Source organism: Eutrigla gurnardus, assembly GCF_963514095.1.
Source record: "Eutrigla gurnardus genome assembly, chromosome: 18".
NCBI lineage: Eukaryota > Metazoa > Chordata > Actinopteri > Perciformes > Triglidae > Eutrigla > Eutrigla gurnardus.
This window is the reverse complement of record NC_139929.1, coordinates 22,168,620-22,183,275: the sequence shown is the minus strand read 5'-3', so window position 1 is coordinate 22,183,275 and position 14,656 is coordinate 22,168,620. Positions and strand designations below refer to the sequence as shown.

At 47.5% G+C, this 14,656-nt stretch overlaps 1 protein-coding gene across 1 annotated transcript in view; it reads left to right on the top strand.

The window, feature by feature from the left end:
• Nucleotides 1-14,656, top strand: part of zeb1b (zinc finger E-box binding homeobox 1b) — a 58,558-nt gene that overhangs the window by 37,950 nt on the left and 5,952 nt on the right. Inside the window, exons 2-6 of the mRNA XM_084033795.1 lie at nucleotides 3,293-3,448; nucleotides 9,989-10,150; nucleotides 11,064-11,266; nucleotides 12,133-12,238; nucleotides 12,665-14,373. Coding sequence (XP_083889921.1) covers nucleotides 3,293-3,448; nucleotides 9,989-10,150; nucleotides 11,064-11,266; nucleotides 12,133-12,238; nucleotides 12,665-14,373 — 2,336 coding nt within the window. The remainder of the gene's footprint in view (nucleotides 1-3,292; nucleotides 3,449-9,988; nucleotides 10,151-11,063; nucleotides 11,267-12,132; nucleotides 12,239-12,664; nucleotides 14,374-14,656) is intronic.

The following is a 14,656-nucleotide window of genomic DNA, read 5'->3' as shown; positions in this document are numbered from 1 at the left end:
ACAGAGGGATGGAGGGAGGTGGGGGGGAGAAATGGAAGGAGAGTGGGTGGAAGTTACACAGGTGGGATTGAGAGGTGGAGGAACTAGTTGGAAATGAAAAGGAGAACCAGGAACATACATCTAAGGCAGACAGTCAGTCAGGGAAATGTACTCCCCTTTCTAACCCCATAACAAACCGGCCAGGTCACACCGACTCCCACACAGCTCACACACCACTCCATCCTGCACTCTAACTCTCACACACTGGTACCCGGTGTGTGTATGTGTGTGTGTGTGTGTGTCTGACTGTTTCTTAATGCAGATCACACTGCGATGCATTGCAATAGGCCCAGAGTGTGTCGGGCAGCTGATGATGATGGAGGAGGAGGAGCGAGGCATGGCTGTGTGTTGGGCCTGAGTGTGAGGGCTTGTTGTCAATCACATTTGATTGTGCGTACTTTTCACTTCAACCATCCGTTGCAGTGTTTTTAATAGCCCTCCCTCCTCTCTGTTCTTAGTGCCCAAGCTGTTTTATCCTCTCCTGCTCTAACAAACCACTTCCCCCCATGGAGATGCTTTAAAGTTTCATCTCATCTGTTGATGTGAGCTCCTGGTCTGGTTCATTTCCAGCTCCTTCAACCAGTGGCAGTTCTAGACAAATTTTACTGGGGGGGCCAAGGTGGGGCCAGGCTTTAATCAGAGGGGCACATAAAGTAACGGAAACAAATTATATTTAAACATTAAATACTTTATTCTTATTTATTTATTTTACAAAGAGTGCATCAATTGATACAATGAGCATTTAACACAAGTGCCAGCCAAAAATAACATCAATTTATTTTAACGTACAAAATTCCACATCAGCGTTCGGGACTATCAGAGCCCAGTAACACCATAAGCAGACACCAATCACGTATAACAAAAACAGTATTTTGATGATATAAAAGGGTACAACAATGTGTTTTTCAATGTTTTTCAACTGCTGTCATTCTTGGCAAATATTGCCATAGTGATATATTTACTATGGATTACTTCACTCAATAAATCTAATATTTATCAAAATGCAACATCCAAGACTGATTAAGTTACGTGGTTAACGTTACAACATTGTGTGGATACTTGCTAGGACACTGACATTTGGATATTTGCTTCTGCATTTATGAGTTTGCTTAAATATTTAAACATAACGAGACCAGACATTTACAAACTTGATTTTCTCATCGGAGTGAGGAACAACAGTAACACGGTTACGTGCAACAAACCACTTTACAAGATGAAATCGTTTTGCTTACCTTCCCCTCTTGCGACAAGACGGTAGAGCCAGGGAGGCTTGGGGTGCAGTCGAATAGTCCTTTTTGCTTAGGAAGGTTCCTAACTGAAGAAGTGACCCGGAAGTAAACAAGTGGCCGCCATGATAAGAGCTGTTCGAATTCTCTAAATGCAAAGGAAAGGAGCTCCAATGCTTCCTTTCAGAGCTCCTTTAGCATAGGATGCAACGCACCTTCCTATACGAAAGGAAAGGAGATTACGTCGACCCACAATTCTTTGCGAGAGCAACATTTAAAGTGCCGCACACCTCGGCCGTTCATGAAAACAAACGATATGCCTATTTGCATATTTAACAGTTACTTTCATGCAGACATATAGTAATTGGAATAGTGATGATAATTGAATGGTATTTATTTTTATTTATTTCAATCATGTTACAAACTTGACAAAAACGAAACTAAAACCACAAATGAAACGTAAATAAAGCAACCGGTCAAACAGAAAGGAGGAGCTGCTGGACCTGAAGCCGGTCAGTGAACGAGCTTTTATTAAACCAACATGTGGAGAAGTGGACGATGCACTTTTTGTAGTCCATTATTGTAGTTTCTCCAGCGCAGACGCACGTCAATCGCCGGTGCCGATCATCAGCTGTCAATCATCAGCGGCCGCGTTATAATGACGTAGCTTAGTGAAAGTCTGGTCGGATTCTCTGAGCACCGCGGGCGTCTTTTCCTAAATCCTTTTGAGTTCTCCTATCGCCTTTCCTTAACCCCGTGACGTTTTCCCCAGAGGTCAAGGAATAGGAGATAGGAATAGGAGTTAGGACCTTATTTTTTGACTATTCGACTGCACCCTTGGGTGCAGTCGAATAGTCTTTTTTGCTTAGGAAGGTTCCTAACTGAAGAAGTGACCAGGAAGTAAACAAGTGGCCGCCATGATAAGAGCTGTTCGAATTCTCTAAATGCAAAGGAAAGGAGCACCAATGCTTCCTTTCAGAGCTCCTTTAGCATAGGATGCAACGGACCTTCCTATGCGATAGAAAAGGAGATTACGCCGACCCACAATTCTCTGCGAGAGCAATATTTAAAGTGCCGCACACCTCGGCCATTGATGAAAACAAACGATATGTGCATTTACATATTTAACAATGACTTTCATGCAGACATATAGTAATTGGAATAGTGATGATAAATGTGTGTGGACAGTGATAATAATAATCGAATGGTATTTATTTTTATTTATTTCAATCATGTTACAAACTTGACAAATACGAAACTAAAACCACAAATGAAACGTAAATAAAGCAACCGGTCAAACAGGAGCTGCTGGACCTGAAGCCGGTCAGTGAACCAGCTGTTTATAAAACCAACATGTGGAGAAGTGGATGATGCGCTTTTTGTAGTCCATTATTGTAGTTTCTCCAGCGCAGACGCACGTCAATCGCCGGTGCCGATCATCAGCTGTCAATCATCAGCGGCCGCGTTATAATGACGTAGCTTAGTGAAAGTCCGGTCGGATTCTCTGAGCACCGCGGTCGTCTTTTCCTAAATCCTTTTGAGTTCTCCTATCGCCTTTCCTTAACCCCGTGACGTTTTCCCCAGAGGTCAAGGAATAGGAGTTAGGAATAGGAGTTAGGACCTTATTTTTTGACTATTCGACTGCACCCCTTGGCTCTGTTTGTAAGCGTGTGTCGCTCTGATTGATCCGTGTGGAAACACAGAGTCGCATTAGTTCCGCTTTTTGCGCCAGCGCATAAAATCATAATAACTTGATCAATTTATTCAGTCATCTCAGGGGGGGCCAGAGGCGGGGCCAGAGACATTTTTACAAGAGCACTGGCCCCCTGTAGGCCCCTGTGTAGAACCACCATTGCCTTCAACCATTCCTTTTAATAGTTTGGACATTTAAATGACAGTAAATATTTTTAACCTCGTGCCTCCCATTATCTTTATGAAGGTTGAAGAAAACGAAATGCTCTCCTTTAAAGAGGAATTCAAAACGACGACCAGTCATTCTAACCTTTGTCTTCCATGTCTCCGTGCAGTGACAAACTACAATAATGTGGTGGAGGCCGGCTCAGACTCAGACGACGAGGACAAGCTGCACATCGTGGAGGAGGAAGGCAGCCTGGTGGACGGGGCCGACTGTGACAGCACCCTGCCAGACGACGAGCACCCCAGGGAGCGCTGCTGGGATGGAGGTGAGACCAGACGCATAGCACCCATGGTTATTATCACACATATGTGGTGAAGCATGCAAATACACACCTTGTCTTCCTACTCACCGTTTACACTGGGATCAGTCTGTGCTTTCCTAATTGGGTCAATATAACAAATAAATACATATATGAATGGATTGAAAATTATGTATGATTGAAATAAATTGCATACCAGTGTATAACTTAAATAGTATATCAACATAGAATTTAGTTGAATGGATTAGTCCAGCTTTTTGATTTGGTATCGGCCCAGAATCAGATATTGGTATCAATACATTCCTCATTTTCAACATTGTGGAGACATTAGCACAAGTGCTCACTTAATCTTATATCCTGCTTTAAAATCTGATTTCAAATGACGCCAGTGAGAGATAACCACACTTGATTCACTGTTTGCCAGAAATTACTGTTAATTCACTAGCATCCAAAGTAAGTGACAGATGAAATGAAACTCTCAGCGAGTGTCTTTCCTCTGTCAGTCCTGCTATCGCCAAGCTGAACCAGGATCAAACTTTGAAAGCACATCATGCAGCTTCTTTATTTATGGTTATTAATTGTTTGACTGCTGCAGCTTCATGTTGACCTCAGCTGAATTGACGCAGCTAAGTTAAGAAAGGTCTCGCTGACGTGCACAGTTAAGTATCAGGCTTTGTCTCATTGTGAAACGCAGAGTGTAAGGAAGCAGGTACTACACGTGGTGGGTTTGCAACTAAGGCAGGAAGCACATTATTAAACAAAGACAATGCCAACAGAGGGAGAGACCTTCAAGCACACAGAATAGCCTCCAAACCAAAGAGCCAGCGAGAGCTTTACGGCACTGATGGGCATTGAGGGGCCGCCGTGAACTCCTTTTTACCTCAAACTGTTTGGAAGTGACATCTGAGGCCGCTCACTGCCACAGGAAGGGCTGACGTCACCCCCCCCCCCCCCCCCCCCCTCTGCCCCCGCCCCCTCCACACGGAACAACAATTGCAGGTGCTGAAGGATGTTGATGTTTCAACCTGAGCCCAAGGCCTCCACGCTGCTCTCCTGACCTCATGTGCACATGAATCTGTGTGTGAGTTGGTTAGCTTTAGCGCCTCGGCCAAGTACAGTATGTACTCGTGACAGGTCCATATGAAATGTAATTAGATATTCAGCCACAAGAATCTTTATTTGAGGGTGTCGCTGCTTGCAGATTTGGGCTGGATTGTTCCTGGCTGAGAGGTGTGTGAGATGGGGGGAGGGGGGGCTTTGATTTAGCAAGAGGTCACGTTGCACATGTGCAAAACACTTTCGGTTTAGGGAGGGATTTTTAGAAATTCCTCCTCAGCGAGTTTCAGCTCAGTCAGTTTCAGTTGGGAGGTTTTGGGTTCACGTGCTCCAACTAACAGTACATGTTGACACGTACAGCGCAGACCTGCACACAGCGTGGCCGCCAGTCGCTCAGGCGACGCCGTCGTCTCAGGCGACACCGTCCTCTCACTCTCCAGCTGCACCTCCGTGCATTAAGGCCAACGCTGGAGGAAGAATAATGTCATTGGTTTTGGCCGGGCTTGTGAACATTAAACACTTCAAAAGCATGAGTTACTCTGAAGCAGCTCAGTGAGCTGGCTGTGCTCCAAAGTGATGTCTGATCAGGCATGTTTTCTTTTGTCTTCACACACACACACACACACACCTCTCTCTTGCTCTCTCACTGTCTTCGGCCCTCATATCTACATCAACCAAATGTTTACGTTGCTGCGAAGGACTGACGAAACATAAAGCCTGTCGTCCTGGAAGCAAACACACTTCCCTCTGTCATCCCTTCATCCTCCTCTGTTGGTTTCACTCCTGAGTACAGAGGAGCCTTGAACAGTGACCCACACCCACTAATCTTCTCCTCAGCCAAGCCCAGTTTGCTTCCAATTAAAACCTTGACACCCCTCCTCCTGAGACTGCAGCGCTCCAAAACCCAAATGGTGGTTTTCCAGCCCTTTGCCATCTCCCCTTTCCTCCCCTCCTCTTCCTTGTACACCCCTGTTCACTCTCACAGTTCCTCTTGTTCTGAATCATTCCTCTTGATTATATGGTATCATGGGCACCCTGCTCACTGTCATTACACATTTACTCCTCAATGATTATGCAGCGGTGGAGCAGCCAAGTGTTGGTGCGGTAAACTGCAGTGTGGTTTCCTCTAAGAAGAGGCTGACTAACTCCAGGGGATGAGAAGGTGGAGAGAGCGTTGACCTGGGAGGGCTTCTCCTTTATATTTGATGAGTTGTAGAGTATAATTACATCTGGTTGTTAGTTGAGTGTGTTTGACGGGCTCTTGTGCATTTTCCCAGCCAGCAGTGTCAAGTCACAAAGCTCTCTTATGGTATTATTTCCTCACCGCTTCACCCCTCACACACAATGATGATGTCTGACGTCCCTCGGACAGAATTGCTCTCGAATCCATTTGGAGCCGTGCAGCAGGGACCCGTGGACACACAGGAACACCGACATTCCTGCGTGCCTGATGTCACCATGTGATATTAAATGTGAGCCACCCTTCTGGACAGGAAAGGAGGAATCTCCAGAGAGCCGGGGAGATTGTCCAGTGGATGCACGAAGCACATGCACTTGATAGCACTGAGCCAAAAATAAGCAAATCTTCTTAGATTTGGAAATAGCTTGCATGTATTCTCTGACTTCCCTCCTGCTGATGGGAGATAAAGCGTAACATCTTTACTAATGACTGAGGCATATCTGAGCTGTTTGTGCACTTCCTTATCGCACAGATGTCTCTCCCATCCAAGATAGAAGCTACAAACAGGTCTGGATGCACAACCACAGGAAGCGGTGGGGCCAAAGGTCGGCCACGGCAGGAAATGCATCATGGGATGCTGTTGTATCATGTTGCAGAGATGTGGGCAGAGAAGGATGAGAAAGGAGCGAGGGAAAGGGAAGAAGAGAGAGTGGGTGGTCTGGTGATTTTGTTGGAAGACGTGCTATAGTTAGGTTACACTGTAAAATAAATACAGAGAAAGGACCATCAGGGCTGCAACAGATTGTCCTGCTCCAGCCTCACGGGGCCTTCCTTCTTTCAAAACACATTTGCTCGTGTGCAGTGGTGCATTCACATCCCTGCGTCAGCACATAAATGGCCTGTGTGATGTTTCATGTCAGGGGAGCAGCCTGATAACACGGAGCCGCCTCAGCGAAGGCTGTGAACCCTCCTGGCCTCGAGACACACACACACACACACACACAAGGAGTGAGAACAACAACTTATCATACCTTCACACCACAGATCCCCAATGGGACTGTATTTCACAGGAACACTCAACATTTAGGAGCCTAGAGGTGTTTGGTTGCTGCCTTTGAGCAGCGGATGGAAGCTAAACAGTCACATCAGCACTTTCTCACACGGAAGTGTGAAACATGTAAGATATTAGAGCTATTAAAGGAGAGTATCTCAACATGGTCGGTGGCTCCCAGCTAACGATGCTAACAGTGCTAACGGTGTTTCCCTGAGGGGGGGCCGGAGGATGGGACGGCCTTCTCAGCATTCTCAGCTGTGTGAGCTCGGTACAGAGTAGAGTTTAGCTTCTTGGGGTCGGGCCGGATCGGGCCGATATTTCCCACCACTACCCTCGGGCCAGGCCTTTGATCAAGCATTTGTGTTCGTTCATTCTTTTTTTTAACCCTAACCCTAATCGGAGTAGAAGGCTAGGCCATAAACATTAAATATTATTGGCTATATGTTTAGCAGAGTAGGCCTACGTAACAAAGTAGTAAAGTAAAGTTTAAAAAAAAGTAAAAAAAAAAAAAGAAATAATAAAAAAAAGAAGTTACATGCAGTGCACAAGCATCATTCATAACAGTTACGCATGCTGTGAACGTGCATGGGGGTGCAACTCAATAGCAGAGTACTGTGTACTGCTATTTTAATGACACATCGTTGTTTTTGCAGTAGGCCTATCCTAATCGTGGCAGCACTAACGTCCATCCATCCATCCATCCATCCATCCATCGTCTATCGCTTATCCTGTATTCAGGGTCGCGGGGGGGCTGGAGCCGATCCCAGCTGTCATTGGGCGAAGGCAGGGTACACCCTGGACAGGACGCCAGTCTATCACAGACGTGTGTGGAGCCGACATGTGGAGACAAACAACCATTCACGCTCACATTCACACCTTCAGGCAATTTAGAGTCATCAATTAACGTATCTCCATCCTGCATGTCTTTGGACTGTGGGAGGAAGCCGGAGAACCCGGAGAGAACCCACGCTTACACACAGAAGGGACCCGGGCCGACCCGGGGATCGAACCTGCAAATCTCTCGCTGTGAGGCGACAGTGCTACCCACTACACCACCGTGCAGCCGGCAGCACTAACGTAGCCTATAAAATGATTTGTATATTTGTGTGGCTGAGTAGTGGTACAGCCGCACCCCCACTTCCCACGGATATGCACACAACAGCCGCATGCATTAAAAATAATTGTCGGGTTGAAATCAGGCTCGGGCTCTTAATTACAGTTAATGTGTCGGGCCAGGCTCCGACAGAATGTGCACGGGCTCGAGTCCGGTCGGGCTTGATTTTCTGGGCTCCGATCTAAGCTCTAGACTAGTACAGAGTAGTTGCACACAACACTGAAAAGGGCCGACCCGTAAACAGAGCACAGGGAAGCTCGGATATCAACACACACATAGGGAGACAGTGCATTCTGGGAGATGACTATCTTTACATAGCTGATAGTTGTTTGCTGCGATGATATTGCTTTGAATAGGATAAAGAGAACCTTTAAAAAAGGAAGGTAAGCATATTTCCCAAAATGTCAAAGCATTTTTTAAAGATTAGCAACCTGCTTAACACACACACAGACACACACACATGTTCAGCAGCACACAGCCTCTGCTCTTTACGAACCCTAGCACCTGTTGACTGGGCTCATAGTGTCAGGGCTTTGTTGAGGTGCAGCAGAGGAAGCCCGAGCAGAGCTGAATGGAAGAGCAGTGCTATTGAGTGTGTGTCGGTGAGTCATGGCGTGCTACACCTGTTCCCATCTCCGTGGAGAACACAGCTGGCCCCGTCTCTCAACACACACTTAACTCACAAAACACAATCGTCCAACGTCCTCTGAGCTGGGGGAGGAATCAACCCGTAAAAACATCTTCCCGGTAAACAGGAGCCCAACTCAGCTTTTAGCTGATAGCCCCCCCTTGTAATTCTCCTGTACAACACATCCATAGAGGAAGACGGCTCGCTTTTATTGCCCACGCACTACACTTGGTTCCGGGGGAAACGGAGGGAGGGAAGGGAGCTTTAGGCTTGTTTTGAATCAAGCATGCGCATGCATTTGCCTCGCAAAACAAGGCATTCTGGGAAAAAAACGTCACAAATGCTGGTGATAACTTCCCTTTGCGACATGTCACATGACTTTAAAAACTCGCGGTATCTCCAGGGTACCTCCCTTCGCATGCTTTTCTGTGCAGATGGTCTCAAATAAGTGCGGACATAAGACACTCCCCTCAACGTTGCCCTAGTTGGTTAGAATTATCACGTGATATTTCCCACGTTAGAAAATTCCTCAGCCTCCGTCAACAACGGGACTTCAAATGCCTCGGCTCGAGTTCGTCAGCGACGAAGAAAGCCAGCGCCACTGGGCAGGCCATATTCTTTGTGCAAAGTCCGTGAAGTTTCCCCTGGCGCGATAGTTTTTGTTATGTATACAATTATTAATAAAGTTTAAATTAAAAAAAAAAAAAAAAGTCTGTGAAGTGCACCTGTGTCCGACTTGACGTGGTGAGAACTTGGCGTGTTTATGACGAGTTCCGGCGGATCCTCTCAAGTCTCGTGCATGCATCGGCGCAAATGCATGCGATCCGAAACGCGCCCTTTGGTGCATCCTAAACTCCATCCTCAGGTTCCACTTCCTATAGCCGCAGCTTGGTAATGCGGGCTCGTTAGGCTCGCTAGCCAGGCTCATGTGATGTGGAGGAACTCTCTGCTCCCACATGCAGGCTCTCATTTGCTGGGATGTTAAGCACAGTCTGAAGGCCAAGCCTCTCCAGAGAGCAGAGCCAGGTGTGTGTGTGTGTGTGTGTTAGCACGTGTGCTTAGTGATATCTATCCGCTGCAACACATCAGGACGTGATCCATCACCTAATTCTGAGTCCAGTCTCAACAAGTGCCTCACCTAACATGGTGAATAGCGGATTGCGGTTCAGTTCTTACAAAGAGCTCAGTGCTCATCCAGGAGCCTGTGGCCTTTGATGCTAATTCCTTTTCTCATCCTATTGTGAACAACAGCATTCAGGATGTGTGTTTTTCACCCCGCTGGCACTGCATGCCTCATCCCGGGCTGGCAAACATGTCATGATCAAGGGCTTGGACTGTGACATCGACTTCAGCTCCAATGACAGCCGCTGCAACATTATTGGATTATTACATTTCATATACAGGTTTACGGTTTCATACGTAGAGGAACAACATGTACGTCTTGAAATAACAGATCAATCGATAATATCTTTTGTTGCAGGCTCTAATCAATGTGTGTGTCCGTCTCGTCACAGTGAAGGAGGATTGTGGGTCAGATGCTGAGGATGATGGGAGCACAGACGCCCTAGTGGAGGAGATGCTCCAGCAAGGAGACACGGCAGTCATCTACCCAGAAGCCCCGGAGGACGAGCCTCAACGCCAGGGCACGCCTGACGCCAGCGTCCACGACGAGAACGGTACAGGACGCTGGCACACGCATTCATGTTAGACCACAAACACGGTCATTCCTGTCCCTATTAGTGCACACAAGTCAGGTGTTTTCATCACACACACTGTTCACAGTCACTGAGCTCTCACACTATTACTGCACCGACCCAGTAATTACTGCCCCCCTGGGGGACGGCTCTACCTGCTCCCTGTCTCACCTTTAGGTGTTAACTCCACCCCATTAACGCCACTCTCCAACATCATTACACACTGCTATTTGTGCAGCCCACTGGGGCCTTTATTGCTCCCGGGCATTTGGCTTGTTACCTGCTCCTGCAGACGGTGGAAAAAAGAGCGAGGGGGGAGGGAGGGGAGCGAGGGGGGGTGAGAAACGGCAACACCTGAGTAAATTTGTCACGTCTGTGCGAGCTCTGACTCACAGCTACCTGGCGATAATGTGTGTGCGTTCCCATCCCGAGGTCCTCACCTGTGCCGCAGGGGGAACTTAATACATCACCTGTTAACGGAATAATGCTTCACCTGTGTGGGAGCCAGGCAACCGAGACCCTCTGTGAGCCAGCTCAAGGCATGCGGCTGTGTTTACCCAGCGTACTTTTCCTTACATGCGTGGGCGCTTTGGAGAAAGCACAATAGTCAATCAAGTGACGCCGTGCAGGCGAGCGGAAGCTGTAATTGCTGTGCAAGAAGTACAAAAGCAGAAATAAACTGTCTTCGCAACTCGGCATGCTATGTGTGTGAGGCCAGGGAGGCGTTACTGTGGAGCACTGCTCTGCTCTTCATCCATGTGGTTACCTGTGGGGGAGGAAGTCTCTGTGAGTGGTGAACTAGCGGAGGAGTGTTACCCCGGCAGGCCTTGTGTAACATCAAAGACCCCACCCCCCCCTCACATATGTCATTACAACACTCTCCTGTCCCACCCAGGAACTCCGGACTCCTTCTCCCAGCTGCTCACCTGTCCGTACTGTGCACGTGGCTACAAGCGGTACAGCTCCCTGAAGGAGCACATCAAGTACCGGCACGAGAAGACCGAGGAGAGCTTCAACTGCCCCGAGTGCAGCTACAGCTTCGCGTACCGCGCTCAGCTGGAGCGCCACATGACAGTCCACAAGGGCGGCCGGGATCAGGTAAACGCTCCCTCACTGCATACTGTTAAATGCTCAAACAGCTGCAGTTGGATTTGCCTTCTTTGGTCTGCTCTTTGTGTTTGAAGCTGCAAGTGGAAATGTCACATCTTTCTGCAAACTTCGATAGAAGTGATTTATCAGTGGTCATTCATTTCAGTTATCATTAACAATTTTTCAAAGGATTACACATAAAATACTAGACATGAATGTACCAACTGTTTTACTACTACATTTAGATTTACTACATTTAGATTTACTACATTTAGATTGTACCAAAACACAAACCGAAACAAACAAAAACAGAACAAGACACAACCTAGTAACACAAGATCCATAACATTTTCACAACAAAAATCATATTTCAGTAATAAACAGGTTTACCTTATTTTATTTATTTTTTTACATTTGCAAAGTGAACTACACATACTTAAACAGCAAGATGATTTCATTGAATCCTACTCCACACTATAATAATGAAGTATTCTCATTCACATGTAACTCATTGAAACCAGGGAGTGAAACTCATCAACATTTGATGTATTTAAGTACTTTATTCGTCTCCGCCTCAGTTTAATACTATTATGTATCTGTTGTCTGTCTGTTGTATAGTCAGCACCCTACATGATTTGTGATCAGTTTCAGTAGCATTCAGTAGTATTTATGTGCTGACAAAGTGATTCTGAACTATGCAAATGGACGTGGTGCTTAGTCCCGTTTCTTTAGCAGCTCGCTCCCCAACATGATAAATAAACATGAACTTTTGCCCCCCGATTGATTGATGACATTGTGACATGAATTTGAGGCAGTTCAAAGGTTGTGTTTTCATGGTGCATCTCGCCGACTGTCCCTCTCCCCTCATCCCGCAGAGACACATCACACAGTCGGGAGGCAATCGCAAATTCAAGTGCACTGAATGTGGCAAAGCATTTAAATACAAGCACCATCTGAAGGAGCACCTACGCATCCACAGCGGTGAGTGGACAACCCCTGTCACCATGGCAGCATCGTGTGTGTGTGTGTGCACGGTGTAGCGTATATGTCTCTGTTGGCCCCAGATGTTTCAGCATCCATTGAACCAACGTTTATGTTTTATTTATGTTTGAGCCAATTCCCTGTATTTAGATAGCCTTCATTGTGTTTCAGTCCATTGTGTGCTCTTCCTTAATGTGCCATAATTGTGTTTCTTTTGGCATTATGGGACAGCAATTAGAGAGGGGCATTTCCCAATGGTGCCATTACATCAGCGTTTAAGCATCATTGAAATGCATTAGAGCTTTTTCCTACCACACTGCTCATAGCCTAGCCTGCTCATTTAGCTTCATTCACTAATGGAAATCTGTTTCTCCCCCCACCCTCCTCTCTTTCTCTCTCTGTCATGCACATGGTGGTTTTATTCAGGAGAGAAACCATATGAGTGCTCTAACTGCAAGAAGCGCTTCTCCCACTCAGGCTCATACAGCTCCCACATCAGCAGTAAGAAGTGCATCAGCGTCATCTCAGTTAACGGCAGGCCGCGCTTGGGGAGCGCCAAAACCCAGGCCCAGGATCCATCGCCAGTGCTGCCCACGTCGCCTTCAGTCCTCCGCACCCAGATTAGGGAGAAGCTGGAGCACAGCAAACCTTTGCAGGAGCAGCTGCCACTCAATCAGATCAAGACCGAACCTGTAGACTATGAGTACAAGCCGACGGCGATATTGTCCCCGGCTATGGCCGCCATGAACGGTGGGGTTTTCAACGGAGGTGCTGCAGCTCCTCTGCAGGGCACAGTGCAGGCCGTGGTCCTGCCCACTATGGGGCTGGTGTCACCCATCAGCATCAACCTGGCAGACCTGCAGAATGCTCTCAAAGTGGCGGTGGATGGTAACGTCATTCGCCAAGTGCTGGAAAGCAATGCCAAAGGCCAGGGGCAGGTGAACTCGGGGTTAACCACTGGAATGCTCCATCCCGCACAGCAGCAACTCATCTCAGCCATCAGTCTGCCTATTGTGGGTCAGGATGGAAATGCAAAAATAATTATAAACTACAGTTTGGACCCCAACCAGGGCCAACTCACAGCCCACAACCTGAAGAAAGAGCCTGAGTCAACCTCACCAGGTCAGACCAACATTGACATTTTCAAATCCCAGAAACTCCCAGAGGATCTAACCATCAGAGCTGCCAGGCACAACGAGACTAACGAGAAAGAGGAAAAGACCACTAAAACTTGTCTCCTGTGTGATAACTGTCCTGGTGGGCTGGAAGCACTCCATGCCCTCAAGCACTGCAAGAAGGATGGTCTCAGGCTGAACGGAGGGGGCCTGGATAAGTCTGAGTCTGCTGTCGCTGCCATGCTGTCAGAGGGAGGATTCTGTAACCAGCCGAAGAACATGTTGTCCCTGCTCAAGGCCTACTTTGCCTTAAATGCAGAGCCCAACAAGGATGAGCTGGCTAAGATCTCCGACTCTGTCAGCCTGCCAATCCATGTGGTTAAGAAATGGTTTGACAAAATGCAGGAGGGTCAGATATCACTGGGTGCCCCAACACCCCCCTCAGAGGAAGAGGACACCTGTGAAGCTACCAGTGTGGTGTCTCTGGGCCCAAGAAAGGACACAGCCAATTTGAGCCCTTCTGTGACCCAAGACAGCCCAACAGAAGCCACCCCAGCGGAAGTCAATGGCACTCACAGCTCGCCAGCCTCTCCCTCCCCACTAAACCTGACAGCCAGCGGTCCTGTCCCAGCCCAGCCTCCCCAGAGCACTGAGGGACCCCTAGACCTGTCGCTGCCAAAGCCCGTCAGAGAGGAAGCGGAGAGAGCGGTGGCTAAAGCCCGTGTTTACCCCTCCCCTTCCACTGGCTCTACCAATGTGGATGAACCCCTCAACTTAACTTGCACAAAGAAAGAGGCATCACCACTCCCAGCCATGGGCGTCAGCCCTATCGCACTGTATGCCAGCCAGCCAGCTGCCAAACCCCTCGACATTGTGACCACAATGCAATGCCTGCGGGCACTAGCCACTAACAACAAACAGACTATCCTGATCCCCCAGCTGGCTTACACCTTTACCACTACAGCAAACAGCCCTGCTGGGACCGAGACGGAGGACACCATCCACCTCAACGGGGTCAAGGTGTGCAATCTTTTACATCCCCAAATGTAGCAACACTTGAGTTTTTCTGTCTGTGTTCAAAATGTGGTTTTGGGGGGAAATATGCTAATTTGCTTTCTTGCAGAGAGTTCGATGAGAACTTTCATATCTGAATGCTAACCAGTTAGCTCACCTGTAGCGTAGCACATAGACTGAAAATGGGAGAAACTGCTAGGCAGGCTCTTTGTAAAGTTAATTAAACCCACCTAGCTGCTCATCTAAACCTTTCTAATGTCATAATTATCCTACAAAAACAGAAGTAGAA